The following is a 19881-nucleotide window of genomic DNA, read 5'->3' on the forward strand; positions in this document are numbered from 1 at the left end:
TGCACTCACGCCCGCCCTGCACAACCAGTCTGGGAGGAAAGGGCATCGCCCACAGGGCGGGGCACCAGCCTGCCCAACTCCCACAGAAGGTTTGGACTTGTTACACCCATACACCCAGAGGGAGTGCGGCAGCAATCACACCCAGATAGGGAAATAGCTGAGGCCTGGAGAAATGGAGCTAGAGACAGACAGACAGACTGAGACACACACACACACTCAGGCACAGACTCAGGGACAGAGCACGGCCCAGGAGCCCCAGGGCAGGCAGGCCCCCCCTGTGGCTTATGCCCCACCAGGAGAAGTGGGGCCCTCCGGCCAGCCCAGGGCTCCAGGTCTCCACCTCCTATTCTCCCCTGACATGATGGAACAGCCAGGGGATATTCACCCTAGACAACTGGTACAGAGTACATAACAGGGTGGTGCCTGTGGCTCAGTGAGTAGGGCGCCGGCCCCATATACTGAGGGTAGCGGGTTCAAACCCGGCCCCAGCCAAACTGCAACAAAGAATAGCTGGGTGTTGTGGTGGGGGCTTATAGTCCCAGCTACTCAGGAGGCTGAGGCAAGAGAATCTCCTAAGCCCAGGAGTTGGAGGTTGCTGTAAGCTGTGACTCCACAGCACTCTACCGAGGGTGATAAAGTGAGACTCTGTCTCTACCAAAAAAAAAAAAGTACATTTCAAAAAGTGGGTACCACCAGCTGAGTCTCCAGAGCATGGCCCTGGCTGGCCCAGAGTCATCCCCTCTGGGTGTGGCTGCAAAGCTGGATGTGGGAGGACGCACATCACTGGGGTCCTCTGGATTCTCAGGCCAACTCCAGAGAGGCCAGGGTGTGCCTTGGACGCCCTTCCCCAGGAGCCACCAGCACACACCTTTAGGCGCTGCCCCTGGGGACCTGTTGCATGCCTGCAATCAACTGTTCTCAGAAAGAGGCCATTTGTTGGCTGACTGTAGGGCCAGGGGCCATCCCTTATCACTCACTCCAAGTCAGCACTGCTGCCTTCCCCTCTCAGACTGGGGGGTGGCACTCTCTGTAGTGGGGCCTAGTGGGGCAAGATGTTTTCCACTGAGCTGAGCTGCGTAGGAGAGAGGCGCTCTGGGCAGAGGGCAGGCACCAAAAGGCTGGAACACTTGTGTTTCTCCTCTCTGCAGAAGCCCTCCTGGAACTAAATGAGCCCTGCAGGGGATCTTCACACACCTGGTGATTAGGGACTAACTGATGCACTGCAAGAAAAACAAGAGCTGATTTTCCAGTGTGACTGTCTCATGCTGGATCAAATCAGACCCAGATAAAGGCTGCCGGACAGCTGGCAGGAACACCTGGGCTCTGATGCGATTTGTCATCACAGGAGGTTCTTGCTCATATGGCAGTGACCCTGGCCCCCAAGAAGAAAACAAGGGAAAGATATCAATAGAGAGTGTGGCTCTCTCTGTGCTTCCTCTCTGGCCTCTTAGCCTTTGGAGAGAGAGGATTTGTTCATTTAGAACTGTTTTCCAACCTTTTTTATCTCACCACACACTTGAACCTATAGTTAAACTTCCATGGCACATTTAAATTATGTTGATAAAAAAAAGATTTAAAAAAGAATATACTTACTGTGTTTTGAACTTCTTTCAAAAATAATTCAATTAATGATCTTCAAAAATTTTCACAGCACACCTAAGATCCTCTCATGGCACACCAGTGTGCTGCTGCGCACCAGTTGAAAATCAAGGATTTAAAAGGCCGGGATACAGACTGACAGGATGGAGACACCTGGCGTCCCACACGGTAGCCGCAAGCCCTGCTGTGTGGCTGTTGAGCATTTGTTTTTGTTTTTTTGACCCAGAAAAGCAATCATGTTTTTTCTAAAGCTGTTGAGCATTTGAAAATGCAGGGTCCACGTCCAGATCTGCTTTTTTTTTTGGAGACAGAGCCTCAAGCTTTCACCCTGGGTAGAGTGCTGTGGCATCACAGCTCACAGCAACCTCCAACTCCTAGACTCAAGCGATTCTCCTGCCTCTACCTCCCAAGTAGCTGGGACTACAGATGCCCACCACAACACCTGGCTATTTTTGGGTTGCAGCCGTCATTGTTGTTTGGTGGGCCCGGGCTGGATTCGAACCCATGCTTGAGCCACAGGCGCTGAACCTTTTTTTTTTTTTTTTGAGACAGAGTCTCACTGTGTCACTCGCAGTAGAGTGCTGTGGCGTTGCAGCTCACAGCAACCTTCAACTCTTGGGCTTAAGCGATTCTCTTGCCTCAGTGACCTCCCATGTAGCTGGGACTACAGGCAAACGCAATACCTGGCTATTTTTGTTGCAATTGTTTAGCTGGCCCGGGCTGGGTTTGAACCCGCCACTCCCAGTGTATGTGGCTGGTGCCGTAACCACTGTGCTACAGGCGCTGAGCCCAGATGTACTTTATGTGTAAATTCACACCGAATTTTAAAGACTTACATGGAAAAAGAATGTAAAGCCTCTCATAAATGTTTTGTATTGATTACATATTGAAATATTTTGAATATACTAAGTTAAATGAATTTTTATTTGAGACAGGGTTTTGCTCTGCTGCTCAGGCCCAATCGTAGCTCATTGGAGCCTCTAACTCCTGTCCTCCCAATGATCCTCCTGCCTTTGTCCTCTCAAAGTGCTTGGACTATAGGCCAGAAATGTATCTTAAAATATCAACTGTTGCTTTTTACTTTTTCTTTCTTTTTTTTTTTTTTAATGTGGCTACTAGAAAATGTATTTCTTTTCAGGGTTACGGATTTTATATAGGAAGAACAAAGAGAAATTTTCAGGCACTTGTAAAGAGAGTTGGAAGTGGGTCCCTCTCATGAAGGAGTAGAGATGAGAGATGTAAAGGTCTGCAGCAGTATAAACACTCTGTTTGAAATTGGTTGCAGGTCTTTCATCAGAGAAAGTAAAAGTAACCTACACAAGTTTCAAGGTAACAGAGATTTTTATTTAGGATGAGTAAAAAGAAAGTTTAGATCACTTCTAAACTTTCTACAAGTGACAGATGAGGCTTGCTTTTGTGGCTCATGTTAGAATTCTGTGGGACAGCTCCCAGAAGCTGACAGGGTTGCCCAACTTTCAGCCTTCCCAGCCTCAGCTCCTGCCATGTGTTCTTGTATTTTAAATTTTTTTTTTTTTTTGAGACAGAGCCTCAAGCTTTTGCCCTGGGTAGAGTGCTGTGGCATCACAGCTCACAGCAACCTCAAACTCCTGGGCTCAAGCGAGTCTCCTGTCTCCACCTCCCAAGTAGCTGGGACCACAGGCACCCACCACAACGCCTGGCTATTTTTTGGTTGCAGCCGTCGTTGTTTGGCGGGCCCGGGCTGGATTCGAACCCACCAGCTCAGGCGTACATGGCTGGTGCCTTAGTTGCTTGAGCCACAGGCGCCGAGCTGTGTTCTTGTATTTTAAATTTATTTTTTATTTAATTTTTTTTTTTTTTTTTAGCTATGTAAGAAGACAATATCTCCCTACTTTGAAGGACTAGCTTCTGTCCTGCTCCTGAGACTCTGCTGGGTCCTTCCCCTTCCCTGCCATGGCTCTCTTGTCTGTGGATTGAGACATTTGAGATGAAATGACCCCTGAGGCTCCCTCAGCCCTGTGTCAAGTCTGTCAATGGCAGCTTACTCACTCCTCAAGCGTGGAGCTCCAGTCTGATGTGGGCAGCTGTCAACGCACTATGCCTGGGGCCTGAGCAAAGAGGGCTGATCAGACTGGGAGCAGTGAGCTCCAGGGTTGCCAAGCTGTGTGGCCAGGCCATGTGGCAAGGGTGCCGGGTATTCAGCCCTCGGATGACTGCCCTCCTCCAGCTCTGCGGCTCCTGCAAGGAGGGCATCCTTCTTGTTGCTGCAGCAGATGGTGGCAATTGCCTTCTCTGCCTGGGAGCCATGGCAGGCTTCCATATGCTCCCTGATGGGGAAAGGCTTTGCCATCTCAGGAAATTGCCCTATGTTTGTTCAAAGGCTCTGCCTCCAGACCCTTGGACCAAAGCTGAATGACAACTCCGCCTCCCTGATGCTTCCTTGGCCCTCCAAGCAGCAGTTGTGCCCTCTATTAGGTGGGTATGGAGAGAGCGCAGCCTGGTGGAGTGGGGAGCTGAAGGGAAGAAGCTGCTTCCATTGTCCGCAAGATTCCTGTGGCCCCAGGAATGGCAGAGCTGTCTGGAGGAGGCTCTTTTGGCTGCAAGTCTGAGAAAGAGAAATGCCAAGTCTGCCTGGAGGGAAGCAGAAGGTGGCATGGAGGGCCTGACGAGACAAGAAGGGGGAGGAACAGGTGCTGGTGATTCTTTCCGGGCCTTTTGCAGGCAGGGTCTATAGCAACTGGAAAAAAAAAAAAAGATAAAAACTAACCAAACCTTGCTTATGTCAAAAGTGTGGGAGTCCCTATACTAAGTGGCTCAAGTCCAAGGCTACCTCAGAGCATCTGCCCTTCCTACAAATAAATCCCCTTTCCTTATCCTTGGGCTACAGCAGGTAGTCCCTGTGCCCCTGGGCCAGTGTAGCTCTCACCTCCTGGCACCTGCAGCTGCCTGGTGCACAGCCATCCTTGCATTCCAGAAGCCTGTAGCCTGCCCGGTGTTGCTGAGGAATAGCTGGGCCTATAGGCTCTGGGTTCTCTTAAGGTAGTGGCTATCTTCACTAGCCACTGGGCACCTGTAGCCCTCCAGTACACAAGGCCAGGTCTGACAGCGGCTGCCAACTGTGCCCATGATGAGAACGCAGTCTATCAGCTGTACCTCAACAGCAGGCATCCAGTGGCACCAGGCCCTGTTCACAGTCTGAGGGAGGTTTATAAAACAACAGACAAAAACAAAACAGTCCTCAAAGCTGAGGGATAGACCTGCCTGATTTGTCTTTTTTGCCCAGAAATTGGAAATTTGGACACCAAACTGACAGGCACACAAGGGAAGCTCGTGGGCTCCAACCTGTTGTCCCAGTGGTGCTGCTTAGACTCAGGGGAACTTAGCCCTGGAAGGGGAAAGACAACGGCCCAGGCTCCCCTCTCAGCCCAGTATCCCCACCAGCTGGGGCTGATCCCAGGCTCAGACCATCCCAGGGGAACCTCCTTGTTGCCTGGCTACTGGGCATTTTCTTCCTCCTCGCAAGTTTGAGAAACAGGCATCCTTGTCTTTGCAGGATGGAGCGTGCCCAGAGGCTAAGCAGCCCGCACAGGGCCACACACCCACAAGCATCAGAGCAGGAATCCGTGCCCTTGGTGGGCCTTGGGCTCCTGCATTCCCAGCGGCATGTCTCTTGTGGGACGGCGTGGTAAGTGTAAGTGTCACCAAGTGGCCAGGCCTTTGTGCAGCCACACCCTTTTCATTCCACAGATGAGAGCACGAATGTTATTCATCTTCCGTGGACCCAGGTACCTGCCTGTGGTGACCACACCGTTTCTCATCAGAAGATCCCTGGGAAAGGTCAGCCTTCTATTAGAAAGAATGTGGTTCTTTCCCAAGTAGGGAGTATTCGTTCACCACAGACTGAGCTGCGGTTCCCAGAAGTGAATGAAACCATCTGCTCCAAGCAGGGACCACAGAGAGACAAGGCTGTCATTTCCCACACAGAATCACCAGGGCAGAGGGATAGCTGAAGGAGGGAGAGCAGTGCCCTGCTTGCCTTGGAGATGTTCCCTGCAGGTCTCAGCCCCGCAGAGCAGCTCACCAGACAGATGGCCTCTGGTGGGGCGTAAGGCAGAATAAGGATCCTGTCCACACCGCAGAGGCCGGACAAAAGCCCCAGGCCAACAGGCCTTAGGTCACAGATCCCCGGGAGTATTCCACCAGTATTTGCCATTTGAGATTTTTTTTTTTTTTTTTTGTAGAGACAGAGTCTCACTGTACCGCCCTCAGGTAGAGTGCCGTGGCGTCATACGACTCACCGCAACCTCTAACTCTTGGGCTTACGCGATTCTCTTGCCTCAGCCTCCCGAGCAGCTGGGACCTACAGGCGCCCGCCACAACGCCCGGCTATTTTTCTGTTGCAGTTTGGCTGGGGCTGGGTCCGAACCCGCCACCCTTGGCATATGGGGCTGGCGCCCTACTCACTGAGCCACAGGCGCCGCCCGCCATTTGAGATATTTTGTTAAATTTGTACCAAATAATAATAGCTCTAGCTGACCCTGACTTGTTCCAGACAGTGCTCAGAGCCTCTGAGCACAGGCTGGGGACTATCAGCTACACAGCCTGCCTTCCCAGTCTGCTGGGGGCGGTGCAAGCAACCTGGAGGCTCTCTAACACCTAGCAGACCAACAGGTTAGATACTTCTAGATGGTGTTGTCAGGATACAGGCAGTTTCCAACTTATTCTCTTTGCTTTGGAACATCAATAAATTTTACAGCTAAATCTGGTTTCCATCTCCTCTGTAGCAACAAGTGTCTTCAAACAAAACCTTAGAACCAACACATATTTTTGCTATCTTTGGATATTTTCCTAGACCTCTGAATGTTCCAGGCTTCTCAAAGCTGCAGACAGCAATGTGCTGTTTAGAATTCTGTGATCAATTAGGGCTTTTGTGTAATTAATGATGCCTCGTGTGTGAAAAATCAGCATTGCCTCAGTCAAGACGGTGAACAGAGCAGTCTCTACCCTTGAAGGCCCTGGTGACAGTTTTCCTCTCCTAGTGGGGTGAAGCCATCACCTCAGTTTTGGGCAGGAAAGACCTGGCGATAGCCCAGGGTCCCTGTGAGTTGAGGGTACACTCCCATCACAGGCTGTCACCCTTATGGTCACCATGAATTGCTCAGGTTGCCACCAGGGAAATAAGATGGGAAGCAAGCCCAGCAATGTTTGATTTCAAACAGGGAATCCAATCTGCTCACTTGACTGAATGTAAAGCCAGAGAGGAGACAGTTTATCAAAACACTGTGTGAGGGGCAGTGCCTGTGGCTCAAAGGGGTAGGGCGCTGATCCCATATGCTGGAGGTGGCAGGTTCAAACCCAGCCCCAGCCAAAAAAAACTGCAAGCAAAAAAAAAAAAAAAAAAAAAACACTGTGTGAGAAGAGAAAAAAACAGGAGACTGAGTTGTGACAGCCAGCAAAGCCCTTCCTGCCTTGCGCCCCTCGGACTCCAGCCCAGTAGTGCTGGCCACCAGTCTTTCTTCAGCTTGAGACCACTTAACACACATGGAAACAAAACATTTGCACAGCAGACCCTAGGCAGGTTTTTCAAGTATAAAGGTTGAAAAACCTGCCTGGGGTCTGCTTTTCCTCCTGTTGACACTAAGATCTCTTTTTTTTTAGACTGAGTTTTACTCTGTCACACTGGGTAGAGTGCTGTAGCATCATAGTTCACAGCAACCTTGAACTCTTGAGGTCTTGTCCTTGATTCTCTTGTCTCAGTTTTTCATTTTTGGTAGAGACGGGGGTCTTGCTATTGCTCAGGCTGGTCTCCCAACTCGTGAGCTTAAGCAATCCATTGGCCTTGGCCTCCCAGAGTGCTGGGATTATAGGTGTGAGACACCGCACCAGGCTGAGATAGACTCTTCCAGGGTCCATCTGGAAGGCAGGGGAGGAAAGAGGGACTGGAGGAAAACTCACTTGAAAAGAAGTGCAGTTCCATCTGAGGCATGTGTGACCTTGTAAGCATTTCTTGCTTCGTGGGAAGGCAGGACCGTGTGGCCTCCTAAGTGTCCTTCTCACCCATAGGCAGCAAGGGCCCCACTTGTAACCTGTTCCCGTCAGAGGCAGAGCCGCTTCCTGGAGTTGAGGACAGGAAGGGGTCCTGCTTTTGGTACTCTATCCCATGACAGAGCCTGTATAATGTCCAGGGGTGCTCTGAGAGGGCTGTGCAAGCTAATGGAGACCTCAGCCCTGTCAGGTCTGTCTTCCTTTGTAAACACAAACTTTTAAAATTAAACAGCATCACTGGCCGGTAAGAGCCAATACTACTCAGAGTCCCTAGCAGGCACCCTGGGAGGGACAGAATTCCTAGAGGGGCTGCGAGAAAGAAATGAGAAGGCACAATCTGAATGATCTCCATCTTCATCCCCACCGTCTGGATTCTGGGTCCCCATAGAGGCCAGCACTCTAGAGTAGGGTGGCGGGGGAAGGGGGGAGCAAGACAAAGGGACACTGACCAAGGAAGAGAACAGAGGGAGCCAGATCCCACCACAGACCCCAGCACAGGCAGACTGGAGACTGCCCGCACGGGGTGCTTGGAATTGGCTTCTCAGAGCTGGAGGACAGCATAGCCATCACCCTGGAGGCTGACCTGGGAGGATGGGCGGGGATAAGAATGAAGCCTACCCCTCAATGTCCCCTCAGCCTGTCAGAGGCAGTGGCCTGATCAAAGCCCAGGAACTCAACCTGAGGCCAACATCTGTGCCACGTCTTTGAGGGGTAAGGGTATCTCCACATTGTGTGGCACAGATGAGGAAAATTTTAATTAAAAAATCAACTTCCTGAGCAGCACCTGTGGCTCAGTGGATAAGGCGCCAGCCCCATATACCAAGGGTGGCAGGTTAGAACCCAGCCCCGGCCAGCTAAAACTGCAGTGGCAACTGCCAACAAAAAATAGCCGGGCGTTGTGGCGGGCACCTGTAGTCCCAGCTACTTGGGAGGCTGAGGCAAGAGAATCGCTTAAGCCCAAGAATTGGAGGTTGCTATGAGCTGTGATGCCCTAGCATTCTACCCAGGGCGACAGAGACTCTGTCTCAAAAAAAATCAACTTCCTGAGGCTCTTTGACCCAAAGTAAATCCTGGAGAAGAGATCTTCCCTCCAAGCATCTCCAGACTCCTTGCCAAAACACACCTGACAAGTCCAGTTCATTGTCCCACCATCCCTTCTAGCTCTTGCCCATCCCTGCTACAAGACGCTGGGAAAACAGGAGGCATGGCTGTGCTCACGGCGGGGTTCTACCTTGAAATAATGCTCTCAGATCTTTGATCACAAGGCCTTTCCTTTGAATCAACTAGTCTGATGTCTGACACATCTAAGTCACTTTTTTCTTTTCGAGACAGGGTTTTTCTCTGTCACCAGGCTGGAGTACAGTAACACAATCATAGCTCACTGCAACTTCCAACTTCTGGGCTCAAGTGATCCTCCTGTCTCAGTCACCCAAGTAGTTTGGAGTACAGGTGCCTGCTCCTTTGCCTAGATAATTTTTTTGTTGCCCAGGTTTTTCTGGAACTCCTGGGTTCAAGTGATCCTCCCACTTCAGTCTCTCTAAGGGCCAGGATTACAGGTATGAGCTGCCCTGCCTAGCCGCCTAAGCCAACATTTTTCATGGTGGATTTTCTTTCCTATAGGACAAGGGAGTTTTGTCGAAGGGTCTCAGGGGTGTCAGGTACATCTCATGTTTAAATCACTTTTATTCTTTGTTTTCTTACATTGCTTTCATGACTTGTATTACTGATGTTATAATAGAAGTAAAAAAGGATGACTGAGGAAAAAAAGGGCAAGAAAGGAGATTGATTAAAATGTAATGGCAGCTCAAAACTACAGATTGGGAACTCTTTAAAAACAGTGCCTCTAACACATTCAAATCTAGTATTAGCCTCACACAGTTGCCAGGAAGTCAAGGCACACTTGACCTCATGGGGTCATACCACCGGGTCCCAAGAAGAAGTGGGATCAGACCTGACGGAGGGCATGTAAAACACAGGCACAGTCTCCACCATGTTTGCCTTTTAATATAAGATTTGGTTTCATCATTTTTGAATGCAACATATTTCTTCTAAAAATAGAGCTCTCTGCTTGTTCTGAAACTTCTTAGCGTTCACTTGAAGGTGAAGAGGAGTAAGGCTGACCGTAATTCTGGGGGTGACGTTGCCAATGTTTCAGTCATAGACAAACTGTTCAAGGGATTCTGGATGCTCACAGCAAGGAAGAAAGAGTTCATTTCAAATCCATGGTACTGAAGAAACTTGACAAAATGTTCCAAGACCCTGTCCATGCCTGGTGTGGGCCCCCAGAATGCATTACCAACCAACCACGGCTCCCAGTGGCCCTTCTCCCAGGAGGTACAGGAGACAGAACAACCCCGAACACACCTACCAGAAGACGACAGGGTTCCTCCTAACACACCGGTTAAGAACGTAAGTGCACAAACACACAAGACATAGCAACTCGGGGCTGAAGATGTTAAACTCCTGCCCTGGGCCAATGCAGACCTGGATTTAATATCATGAAACTTGCTGGGATTTTCTCACAATACAGATTAAGAGTCAGCATCTCCCCCTGCCCCTGAGGAGGAGCCTGGTTAGCTCCTGAATCCAAAGATGCCCTTGATGTATCCAGTGAGGCCACTCTTGGTCTTCTGCTCCAACTTGTCCTCAAGGGGTGGGAAAGCCACGTGGTTGAGGGCCAGGTCAAAGAAGAGAGGCTTGCAAGGAATAGGCTGGAAGCCTGGCGGGAAGTGCACAAGGTTGGCTTGCTTGGTGACAAGGGAAGGGTCCAGGCAGAATGTCTCAAACCGTTCGACCAGAGGCTGGAAGTCAAATCAAAGGGAGGGATCTGGGTGTTAATCACAGAAGACCCTCCTTGGAACGTTTACCACGTGCTGAGTGCCTAGTCTGGCGCTTTACATGCGCCATTTCATTCAATCCCTGCCATCTACTACGAGGCGGTGCTACCACGCCCTTACCTGACAGGTTAGAGTCCCTGAAACCCAGACAGGTTAAGGGCAGGGCAGCCTGGGGTCGGGGAAGTTGGGGGCGGGGGGGGTCTGTTGTTCACACGAACTAGAGCACCCATGGGGGCTGTACTGCACAGCAATAGCTCCTCAGCTTATCAGGGACAAGCTAGAGTCCGGGTGGCCGAAGCTGAGGAACCTTAAGGCCACCTGTGTAGCCCCCTGACTGAATCCAAACGGGGACAAGCTAAAGTCCGGGTGGCCAAAGCTGAGGAACCTCAAGGCCACCTGTGCAGCCCCCTGACCCAATGCAAACATCACGGAACAAATCCCTTTATAAAGTGTAGTTCTGGGCAGTGCCTGTGGCTCAGTCGGTAAGCCGCCGGCCCCATATACCGAGGGTGGCGGGTTCAAACCCGGCCCTGGCTGAACTGCAACCAAAAAATAGCCGGGCGTTGTGGTGGGTGCCTGTAGTCCCAGCTACTCAGGAGGCTGAGGCAAGAGAATTGCTTAAGCCCAGGAGTTGGAGGTTGCTGTGAGCTGTATGATGCCATGGCACTCTACCAAGGGCCATAAAGTGAAACTCTGTCTCTACAAAAAAAAAAAAAAAAAAGTGTAGTTCTACACGTTATACAGGCAGCTTTCAGGTCTCTGAGTAAGAGAAGGGAGGGAAATGGAGTGTTTCCTTAGAAGTTGAGGGTCCACTGCTCTACAAATGAGCACACATTCCTAACGATTACTAATCCTACTTTTTATCTTCAAAAGCCACAGCCCAGATGTACCTTATTGTCCTTGACTTGGGAGGCAGTCTCGGTTTGATGGGAGTCATTGGCATCTGAAAGTTTAGACATTCAGTGAGAACAAGGACTTAGCACAGATACAGTCACACATGAGGCTTGTCACACACATGGCTTCTAAATCCCAAGAGCAAAGGTAGCCAGCAGGTGGGGAACTTAGCCCTTTCCCTCCTGGGTCCAAATTGACTTCTGTCAAGGGGTGTAAACAGACAATAAATTCCAGATCCAATGCTGTCAGCCCAGGGGAGCTAGCACAGATGTATAGAAGATACTTAAGAGGAGAAGGGACAAAACGATGGTGTTTCTCTAAAGCTTCCTATACAAGTCCATGCCTGATGTGGCCAGGGGCTCACCTAAAATGGCCGCAGCCTGCAGGGAGCACTTCTCTGACCGCACTTGAGTGATGAGCTCTTGCACGTCAGGCAGGTCCTGTAATGATTCAGACAATGTGTTCCGTCAGGCCACGGCTGGGTCAGAGAGGCGTACCATGCTAACCTGAATTAAGCAATCCCACTGGTATTATCATACGATTTTAGACCTTTTCAAAGGTTCTCCCTATTAAAACAAAACAAAACAAAAACCTAGCCTATTTCAAATGGGAAAAGCTTTGTCATGGCTTAAGTAATAATGCCTGGAAACAGTAATGATGATAATGATAATATTAATACATTTATCACATACTGCGAGCCAGGCATTATTCCAAGCAGCTCACACAATCATTAGTTTAATATTCTCAATAATCCTGAGGTAGTTTGTATTCCCATTTCACAGATGAGAAAACTGAAGCACGGCTGGGCACAGTGGCTCATGCCTGTAATCCCAGCACTCTTGGAGGCTGAAGTGGGTGGACTATCTGAGCCAGAGTGAGACCCTGCCTCTAAAAAAAAGTAGCCGGGCATTCTGGCGGGCACCTATAGTCCCAGCTACTCGGGAGGCTGAGGCAAGAGAATCACTTGAGCCCAAGAGTTTGGTGTTGCTGTGAGCTGTGACGCCCTCGGTAGACAAAGTAAGACTCTGTCTCCAAAAAAAAAAAAAAGAGAGAGAGAGAGAAAACCGAACTGTGGAGAGGTCATGTTCCCCCAGTGGTAGCAGAGCTGAGATTCAGAACCAGGTCACTGGCCCAAAGGTGTAAGCTCTTCCCTGCCACATCCCACTGCTTCTAAGGGGTATGCATTCTTCTTGGCCTCTTACTTGGCATCATGGGAATGACTGACAAGGTCTGGATACCCCAGAATCCTTCATGCCTCCATTCTATGACACTTTCCACAAAACCATTCGGCACATGAGATCAGACAGGTATCATTTTCTCCTGTCCAGAGATGACATCCCACTAGGCAGCAGCTGCCACACCCATCTGTCCTTCCCATCCCTCTGCCTCTGCTCCAGGCCCCTCTCACTACTTTTGTATTCACACATCAGCTCCTGCGCGCACGTCTGTAGCTGCCACTGAACCACAAGCCCTTTGAAAACAGAAATCTGGTTTCTACTTGATCCTCCTGGGCAAACTAACAGCAAGGGTTCCTCCTGCGCAGCTCTCACACACGGGCACACGATTACACTAATATAGTAACTGTTTTCTAAACAGTCTCTACTTGTAAAATATACATGGATTCCTTGGATCAGCCAATGTTTTAATAAGCTCTACATCATCACAGCAGTCTACACGCTTAAGAAGCTAGTTGTCATCCAACAATCAGTAAAATAAAGCAAGGCCTCCATTGCTGTACTTAAGGTCAGCAGTGCTTGAGTGCTAGTGGACACCGAACGCTCTGGTGGTCTCATGCAGGCTCTGACTGCAGGTCCCAGTGGGGCCTAAGAGTCTGCTCTGCATTTCTGGCAAGCTCTCCAGCTGCTGTTGGTCTAGTACAACACCTGTGCAGGAAGGTGGTTCTCAACTCTGCTGCACGTTAGAATCACTGGGGGCTTTTAGAAATCCTAATGCCCATTCCAAATCCCACCCAGAACCAATTAGAACTGCAATCTCTGGGGGAGGGACCCAGACTTCTTTTTAAATCTTTCTAGGCAATTTCATCTAGCCAAGTTTGAGACTGTACTTCAAGTTTTCTGGGGTTTTTTGTTTGTTTTTTCTTTTTTGAGCCAGGGTCTCACTCTGTTGCCCTGGGTTAAGCACAGGGGCATCTTCATAGCTTAATGCAGTCTTTTTTTTTGTGTGTGTGGTTTTTGGCCAGGGCTGGGTTTGAACCCGCCACCTCCAGCATGTGGGACCGGCACCCTACTCCTTGAGCCACAGGCGCCGCCCTCAGCTTAATGCAGTCTTAAACTCCTGGGCTCAAGAGATCCTCCTGCCTCAGCCTCCCAAGTGGGTAGGACTACAGGCTACACCACTATGCCCAGCTAATTTTTCTATTTTTTGTAAGGACAGGGTCTGGCTATTTCCCAGGCTGGTCTCAACTTCCGGGCTCAATCAACCCTCCCATGTTGGCCTCCTAAGGTGCAAGATTACTTTTCTTTTGAGACAGAGCCTCAAGCTGTCGCCCTGGGTAGAGTGCTGTGGCATCACAGCTCATAGCAATCGCCAACTCCTGGGCTCAAGCGATTCTCCTGCCTCCGCCTCCCAAGTAGCTGGATTAAAGGCGCCCGCCACAATGCCCGGCTATTTTTTGGTTGCAGCCGTCATTGTTGTTTGGTGGGCTGGGGTTGGATTCGAACCTGCCAGCTCAGGTGTATGTGGCTGGCGCCTTAGCTGCTTGAGCCACAGGCGCTGAGCCGATTACTTTTTTTTTAACCTAGAGAAATAGCTCTCCTTCTCTTATCTCGATCCTCCTCAGGGGTGGGATACAGCCATGAGTTACACAGCTGGCAGATCGCTGGCAGCCAGGGCTGTATGAGGTTCCCAGACAACCAGGGAGGCCAGCCGGAGCAGGAGGCCTAGCTGGTACATCCCTATAGCCTCTCCACAGCTCACTCCATGACCTGCTAAGGCTTGGAAACAAGAAGAGATCAAAGACTCACCTTTAGGCTGTTCTTGAAGGCTCCAGCATCAGAATTTACTTCATTTGCATATTTTAGAACTCTGTCATACAGGACAAGGGCTTCACTCCACTTCTTCACCAACACATAGGACTGAGCAATGAAAAAACACCTGAGGGAGAGAAGAAAAGAGCCAAAAAGCATTCTAAAGTAACAAGTGTCCAAGACCAAGGCCTGCACTGCAGCTTAGTCTCAATTTTACATATGGAAATAAGTTTCTAAACCCAAGATCACAGCTGGGGAGACCCTGTACACTGTAAATGTTCAGGTTTGTTCAGCTAAACTGCAGGCTCTTTCCAGCTATCACAGATGACCATGTAGGTCCAATACTGAGCCACTGTCTTTTACTTACAGTTGACTCTGCAAAGAAGGGGAGTTTCCAAATTGGGTCAGGGACAGGCAAAAGGAAGAATATCGTCTGGTTCAAATATAAGTCCCCCCCCCACCCATGTCTACACATCTAAGTCCTAAGTGTTCTTCTGTGCTCATCTCTTTACTGAAAAACAAACCCAAAGAAGCTTCTTTCTAACTGAAATTCCTCTACTGGGCTTAGCAGAGCCTGGGTGCTGCTGGGCAATGATAGAAGAGGGCCATATAAGCAAAGATGAGGCACCCTGAGGGCCAGAGTGCACTGCGGTTGACGGCCAGAAAAGGGCATGAATGCACATGACCCTACTCTGCCTTTCTGGCTAGACTCCAGACTTGCTACCCAGCCTACTTCCAAGTTACAAATAACATGATTTGTTTAAGTTACTGAGAAGTCAAGCTTTCTCCCAATTCAGTCCAAGTTTCTTGAACTGCCCACTCTGGCTCTGCTAATTAATACCCTTATTTGTGCATGTCCCTTTTCCATGGGGAGGAAGGAGGAAAGAGGAGGAAGACTTCAAGTTCAGTGTGCGCACACACCAACTCCCCTCACCTATCTACGGAGCAAGCAAGCGAAGTATGCCGGACTCTATTGGCTGGAACCTTTAGGAGAGATTTTCCCTGAATGTGCTGGGCTGTCCATCCTCTGATGACAGGCAAAGCAACCACAGAGTCAAGGGCTGACAATCCTATCGCCCACGGGACAGGGCATGCTCCAATGTGTGCATAACTCTCGGAGTCCGAGGAAAGCCCTGCCTGGCCCATGGTGTTACCTGTAAGCCTTGTACACCAGTGTCTTGAGGCCTATCTCCTTCTGGAAAGCTTTGTCTTCCTCTAAGCCAGGAAGCTGGAGCAATTCCACCAGATTCTATACAACGGATACAAGAAAAAATTCATCAAGAGAAGACCTCATAGAGTTTATGAAAGAAGACCTTATAAGAACAGATAGGGGCAGGGAGGAGAAGCCTGAGCTCAAAATAATGGGGAGAAGTTTGTGAAATGTCACTTGGCAGAAGCCACACCTGGTGTTGCCTCTGTTCCTCTGACACTGAAAACCCATTTTTCCTTTACAACTCAACCCACTTCTCACCCGCCTTCAGAGACATCTTGGACCATCCCAGCTGGTGGGTCCCTCAGTCTTACTGACAAACTCCCAGGGAGCTGGGACAGTGGAACTCATGTTTCAGTATGTTTCCCAGTACCTGGGAGGATATCTTACACAGGTGAAGTACATGATGAGTAACTATGGGTTTACTAGTCAATGTACATCAACACATCTGAAACACAGGGGCTCACAGACTGCTGAACTAGTATAAGACCTTCGTCTTTTACCTAGCTACTGCCCAGCTCCTAGTTGTCATAGTTCGTTTTTTTTTTTTTTTTCCAGTTTTTGGCCAGGGCTGGGTTTGAACCCGCTACCTCTGGCATATGGGGCTGGTGCCCTACTCCTTTGAGCCACAGGTGCCACCCTGTCATAGCTCTTTTGCTATGCAGAGTTAAGTCATTTTGTGTCCAACACAGGCAAGGGACAGGTGCTTGCCTCCCCAGTCCTCAAGGTTCACCTGTAGAATGATGTCATAGAGCCGGATCAGGTCCTGGGGCCGGGGGGAGCGCTTGCTGTCATCTTCGGGCTGCTGCTGCAGCAGGGCCTTCTGCAGACCTTTGGCCATGTTCTCATTACGTTTGATTGCTGTTGACAGCTTGATGTAAGTCAGGTAGCTGGAATGTACCACATGTCAGCTCAAGTCATGCTCAGAGAAGCAGAGGTGCTGGGAAGAGCTCTGGATGACAAGTTGGGACTGATCAAGGGGAAATGTGAGATGAGGATGTGTCACACAGCAGGGCCATTTGGCCTGGGCCTCAAGGGACCCTCAATTTGGTTGCTATTTGGTAGCAAATTTGTAGAGGAGATACATGAGATCCTATCACAAATCTGATGTTAGCTTCGATGACATACTCTGTATCTTTTTTCAAGAGTCACAGAGTGACTAATTTTATTTTTATTTTTTTGTAGAGACAAGAGTTTCACTTTATTGCCCTCGGTAGAGTGCTGTGGCGTCACACAGCTCACAGCAACCTCCAACTCCTGGGCTTAGGCAATTCTCCTGCCTCAGCCTCCCGAGTAGCTGGGACTACAGGCGCCCGCCACAACAGCCAGATATTTTCTTTTGTTGTTGCAGTTTGGCAGGGCTTGGTTTGAACCCGCCACCCTCGGTATATGGGGCTGGCGCCCTGCTCACTGAGCCATAGGCGCTAATTTTAGAGGACACGGTAAGTCTTTAAGGTGCCCCACAGATGAGCAGCCAGTCTCTGGAATGAGGATGAGTTCCCTGCCTGGCCCACGCTACAAAACAGTGTTTCTATTATGTCTACTCCTGCTCATCTGACAACCCTCTCTTCTCAGAAAACACCAAAGGACCGTCTCTTTAGATGGTGATGCACATTGACCAACCGTATCACCTGGTAAGTCCCTTTAATATTTAGGGGTAAGGGCGGCGCCTGTGGCTCAGTCGGTGGGGCGCCAGCCCCATATACCAAGGGTGGTGGGTTCAAACCCGGCCCCGGCCAAACCGCAACCAAAAAATAGCCGGGCATTGTGGCGGGCGCCTGTAGTCCCAGCTACTCGGGAGGCTGAGGCAAGAGGATTGCTTAAGCCCAGGAGCTGGAGGTTGCTGTGAGCTGTGTGAGGCCACGGCACTCTACCGAGGGCCATAAAGTGAGACTCTGTCTCTACAAAAAAAAAATATATATATATATTTAGGGGTAAAAACATGGTTAACTGTTTAAAAATCTGTTTAAGAAGCATTTATGCCTCTAGATTCCCACCCTACTCTGGCAGAAGACTAGAACCACCCATGACAAGGATACAAAGATGCCTGTGGACGGGATTCTAGGCGCAGCTGAATTCATGACTCCGTAATGATCAAGGGACTATTGAGCTAAATGCTGACCTTTTCTGCTCAGCTCCACAAAGCAGGCTGGTGTGCTCCAGGGATCTGATCATCCTAGGAGAAACCCTTCAAGATTCTGGAGCTGGGGTCCTTCGTGGAAGAGCAGAACTCCCACCTGACAAGCCTCATTTCTCAACTAGACTCTCTGACCAAGGATCATCAGACATTTAAGGAAAACCTCTAAGTAAAAGGGCAAAACCAAGAGCAGAAAATAAGCAACCAGCAAGAACCAGACTCTGCAGGGAGAAGAAAACTTCAAAAAAACCTATTATTAATAACCCCAGAAAGATAAGACTTTGAAGTTGTGAAATCAGAACAAGACATTTTACTTTTTTTTTTTTGTAGAGACAAGAGTCTCACTTTATCGCCCTTGGTAGAGTGCCGTGGCGTCACAGCTCACAGCAACCTCCAGCTCCTGGGCTTAGGCAATTCTCTTGCCTCAGCCTCCCGAGTAGCTGGGACCACAGGAGCCCACCACAAAGCCCGGCTATTTTTTTTGTTGCAGTTTGGCTGGGACTGGGTTTGAATCCGCCACCCTCAGTATATGGGGCCGGCGCCCTACCCACTGAGCTACAGGTGCCACCCAATACACTTTACATTTTTTTTTTTTTTGCAGTTTTTGGCTGGGGCTGGCACCCTACTACTTTGAGCCACAGGCACCGCCCGACACTTTACATTTTTAAATAATATTCAAAGAACCCAAATGAGCCCTTAGATGATTCAGAAATGAGAAAGCCTATGTAGGGATTGGGTGGAGCAGGTGAGCCAGGGCAACAGTGGGAGGTGCACAAAAGGACCACGTCGTCAGGCCCAGAAGCAGCAACACACGTTAAGATATGGACGTAAATGCCAAAAGAATTTTGTTAATTTGTTAAAAGAATCAAAAAGAATGTCATGAAATGGATTTTCCTTAAAAGCTCCCCAGAAAAATCAGACTCTCAAAGTAACTATTATACACACGAGTAATAGAGGGATTTAGACACAGCTGTACAAAGTTTGACTAAAATACAAAAGCTGCCTGGTTCTTCCTTCATCAACTTACTCCAAAGCCAGTCTTCAATCCTAAATAAAATCTAGGATCCTGATCTTACTTAAATCTTAAGGTAAAAGAATGGATCCAAAGCCAAAGGGGCTTCAAAATTTCAGTTTCCTAAGCCTTGTTGAGGTTTCAAAGGTCTTTTGAAAGTTAGGAAGTTAGAGCAACTCCTGCCTCTAACTTACCACATAACTCCTGGAACCTTCTCTTTTTCCAAAGGTTGCTGGAACAGGTAATACCCAAGGGCCACTCTTGCTTGACATTCTATGAGCCATGTCCCGTGGCAGTTAATCTGACATTCACACAAACCAAATTCCTTATGAATGGAGATAAAGGGGAAAGAAGGAAGTTTCTGTGGTTTTTGTCTTACTAAAAAAAGAAAAAAAATGGAGAGGGAAAGGGGGATGGCTAAAGATACTGTCAGGTTCGGGCGGCGCCTGTGGCTCAGTTGGTAAGGCGCCGGCCCCATATACCGAGGGTGGCAGGTTCAAACCCGGCCTTGGCTGAACTGCAACCAAAAAATAGCTGGGCGTTGTGTGCGGGCGCCTGTAGTCCCAGCTACTGAGGCAAGAGAATCGCTTAAGCCCAGGAGTTGGAGGTTGCTGTGAGCTGTGTGATGCCACGGCACTCTACCGAGGGCCATAAAGTAAGACTCTGTCTCTACAAAAAAAAAAAAAAAAAGATACTGTCAGGTTCACTTTTTAAATCACAAGCAGTGACTAAGAAGTCAAAATTTTGGGTGGTGCCCGTAGCTCAGTGAGTAGGGTGCTAGCCCCATATACAGAGGGTGGTGGGTTCCAACCTGGCTCCGGCCAAACTGCAACAAAAAAATAGCCGTGTGTTGTGGTGGGCACTTATAGTCACAGATACTCGGAAGGCTGAGGCAAGAGAACTGCCTAAGCCCAAGAGCTAGAGGTTGCTATGAGCTGTGTGTGATACCACAGCAGTCTACCAAGGGTGAAAAAGTGAGACTCTGTCTCAAAAAAAAAAAAAAACAACAAGAAATCAAAATTTCAAGGTGAGATGGGGAAGAAAATCTGATGAGAAGTGGCGTTTTCCCAAGTAGCAATCTTATTTCTCCACTGTACATTCCAAAAATGTCACTCTTCATCTTCTGTGAAACAAAAGGAAGACTCAACTTTTTTTTCTTTTTTTAGACAGGGTCTCATGCT

General features: G+C 49.2%; 1 protein-coding gene across 2 annotated transcripts in view; it reads right to left on the minus strand.

The window, feature by feature from the left end:
* Positions 1-9602: 9602 nt before the first annotated feature.
* SRP68 (signal recognition particle 68) overlaps positions 9603-19881 on the minus strand; it is a 46436-nt gene continuing 36157 nt past the window's right edge. For both annotated transcript variants that reach the window (XM_053568397.1, XM_053568396.1), the window contains 6 exons: positions 16285-16441; positions 15496-15590; positions 14339-14468; positions 11719-11794; positions 11351-11403; positions 9603-10424 (listed from right to left, as the gene is read on the minus strand). In XM_053568397.1, the coding sequence (XP_053424372.1) occupies positions 10197-10424; positions 11351-11403; positions 11719-11794; positions 14339-14468; positions 15496-15590; positions 16285-16441 (739 nt within the window). In that variant the 3' untranslated portion in view covers positions 9603-10196. The remainder of the gene's footprint in view (positions 10425-11350; positions 11404-11718; positions 11795-14338; positions 14469-15495; positions 15591-16284; positions 16442-19881) is intronic.

This window comes from Nycticebus coucang, chromosome 18 (genome assembly GCF_027406575.1).
Source record: "Nycticebus coucang isolate mNycCou1 chromosome 18, mNycCou1.pri, whole genome shotgun sequence".
Taxonomy (NCBI): Eukaryota; Metazoa; Chordata; class Mammalia; order Primates; family Lorisidae; genus Nycticebus; species Nycticebus coucang.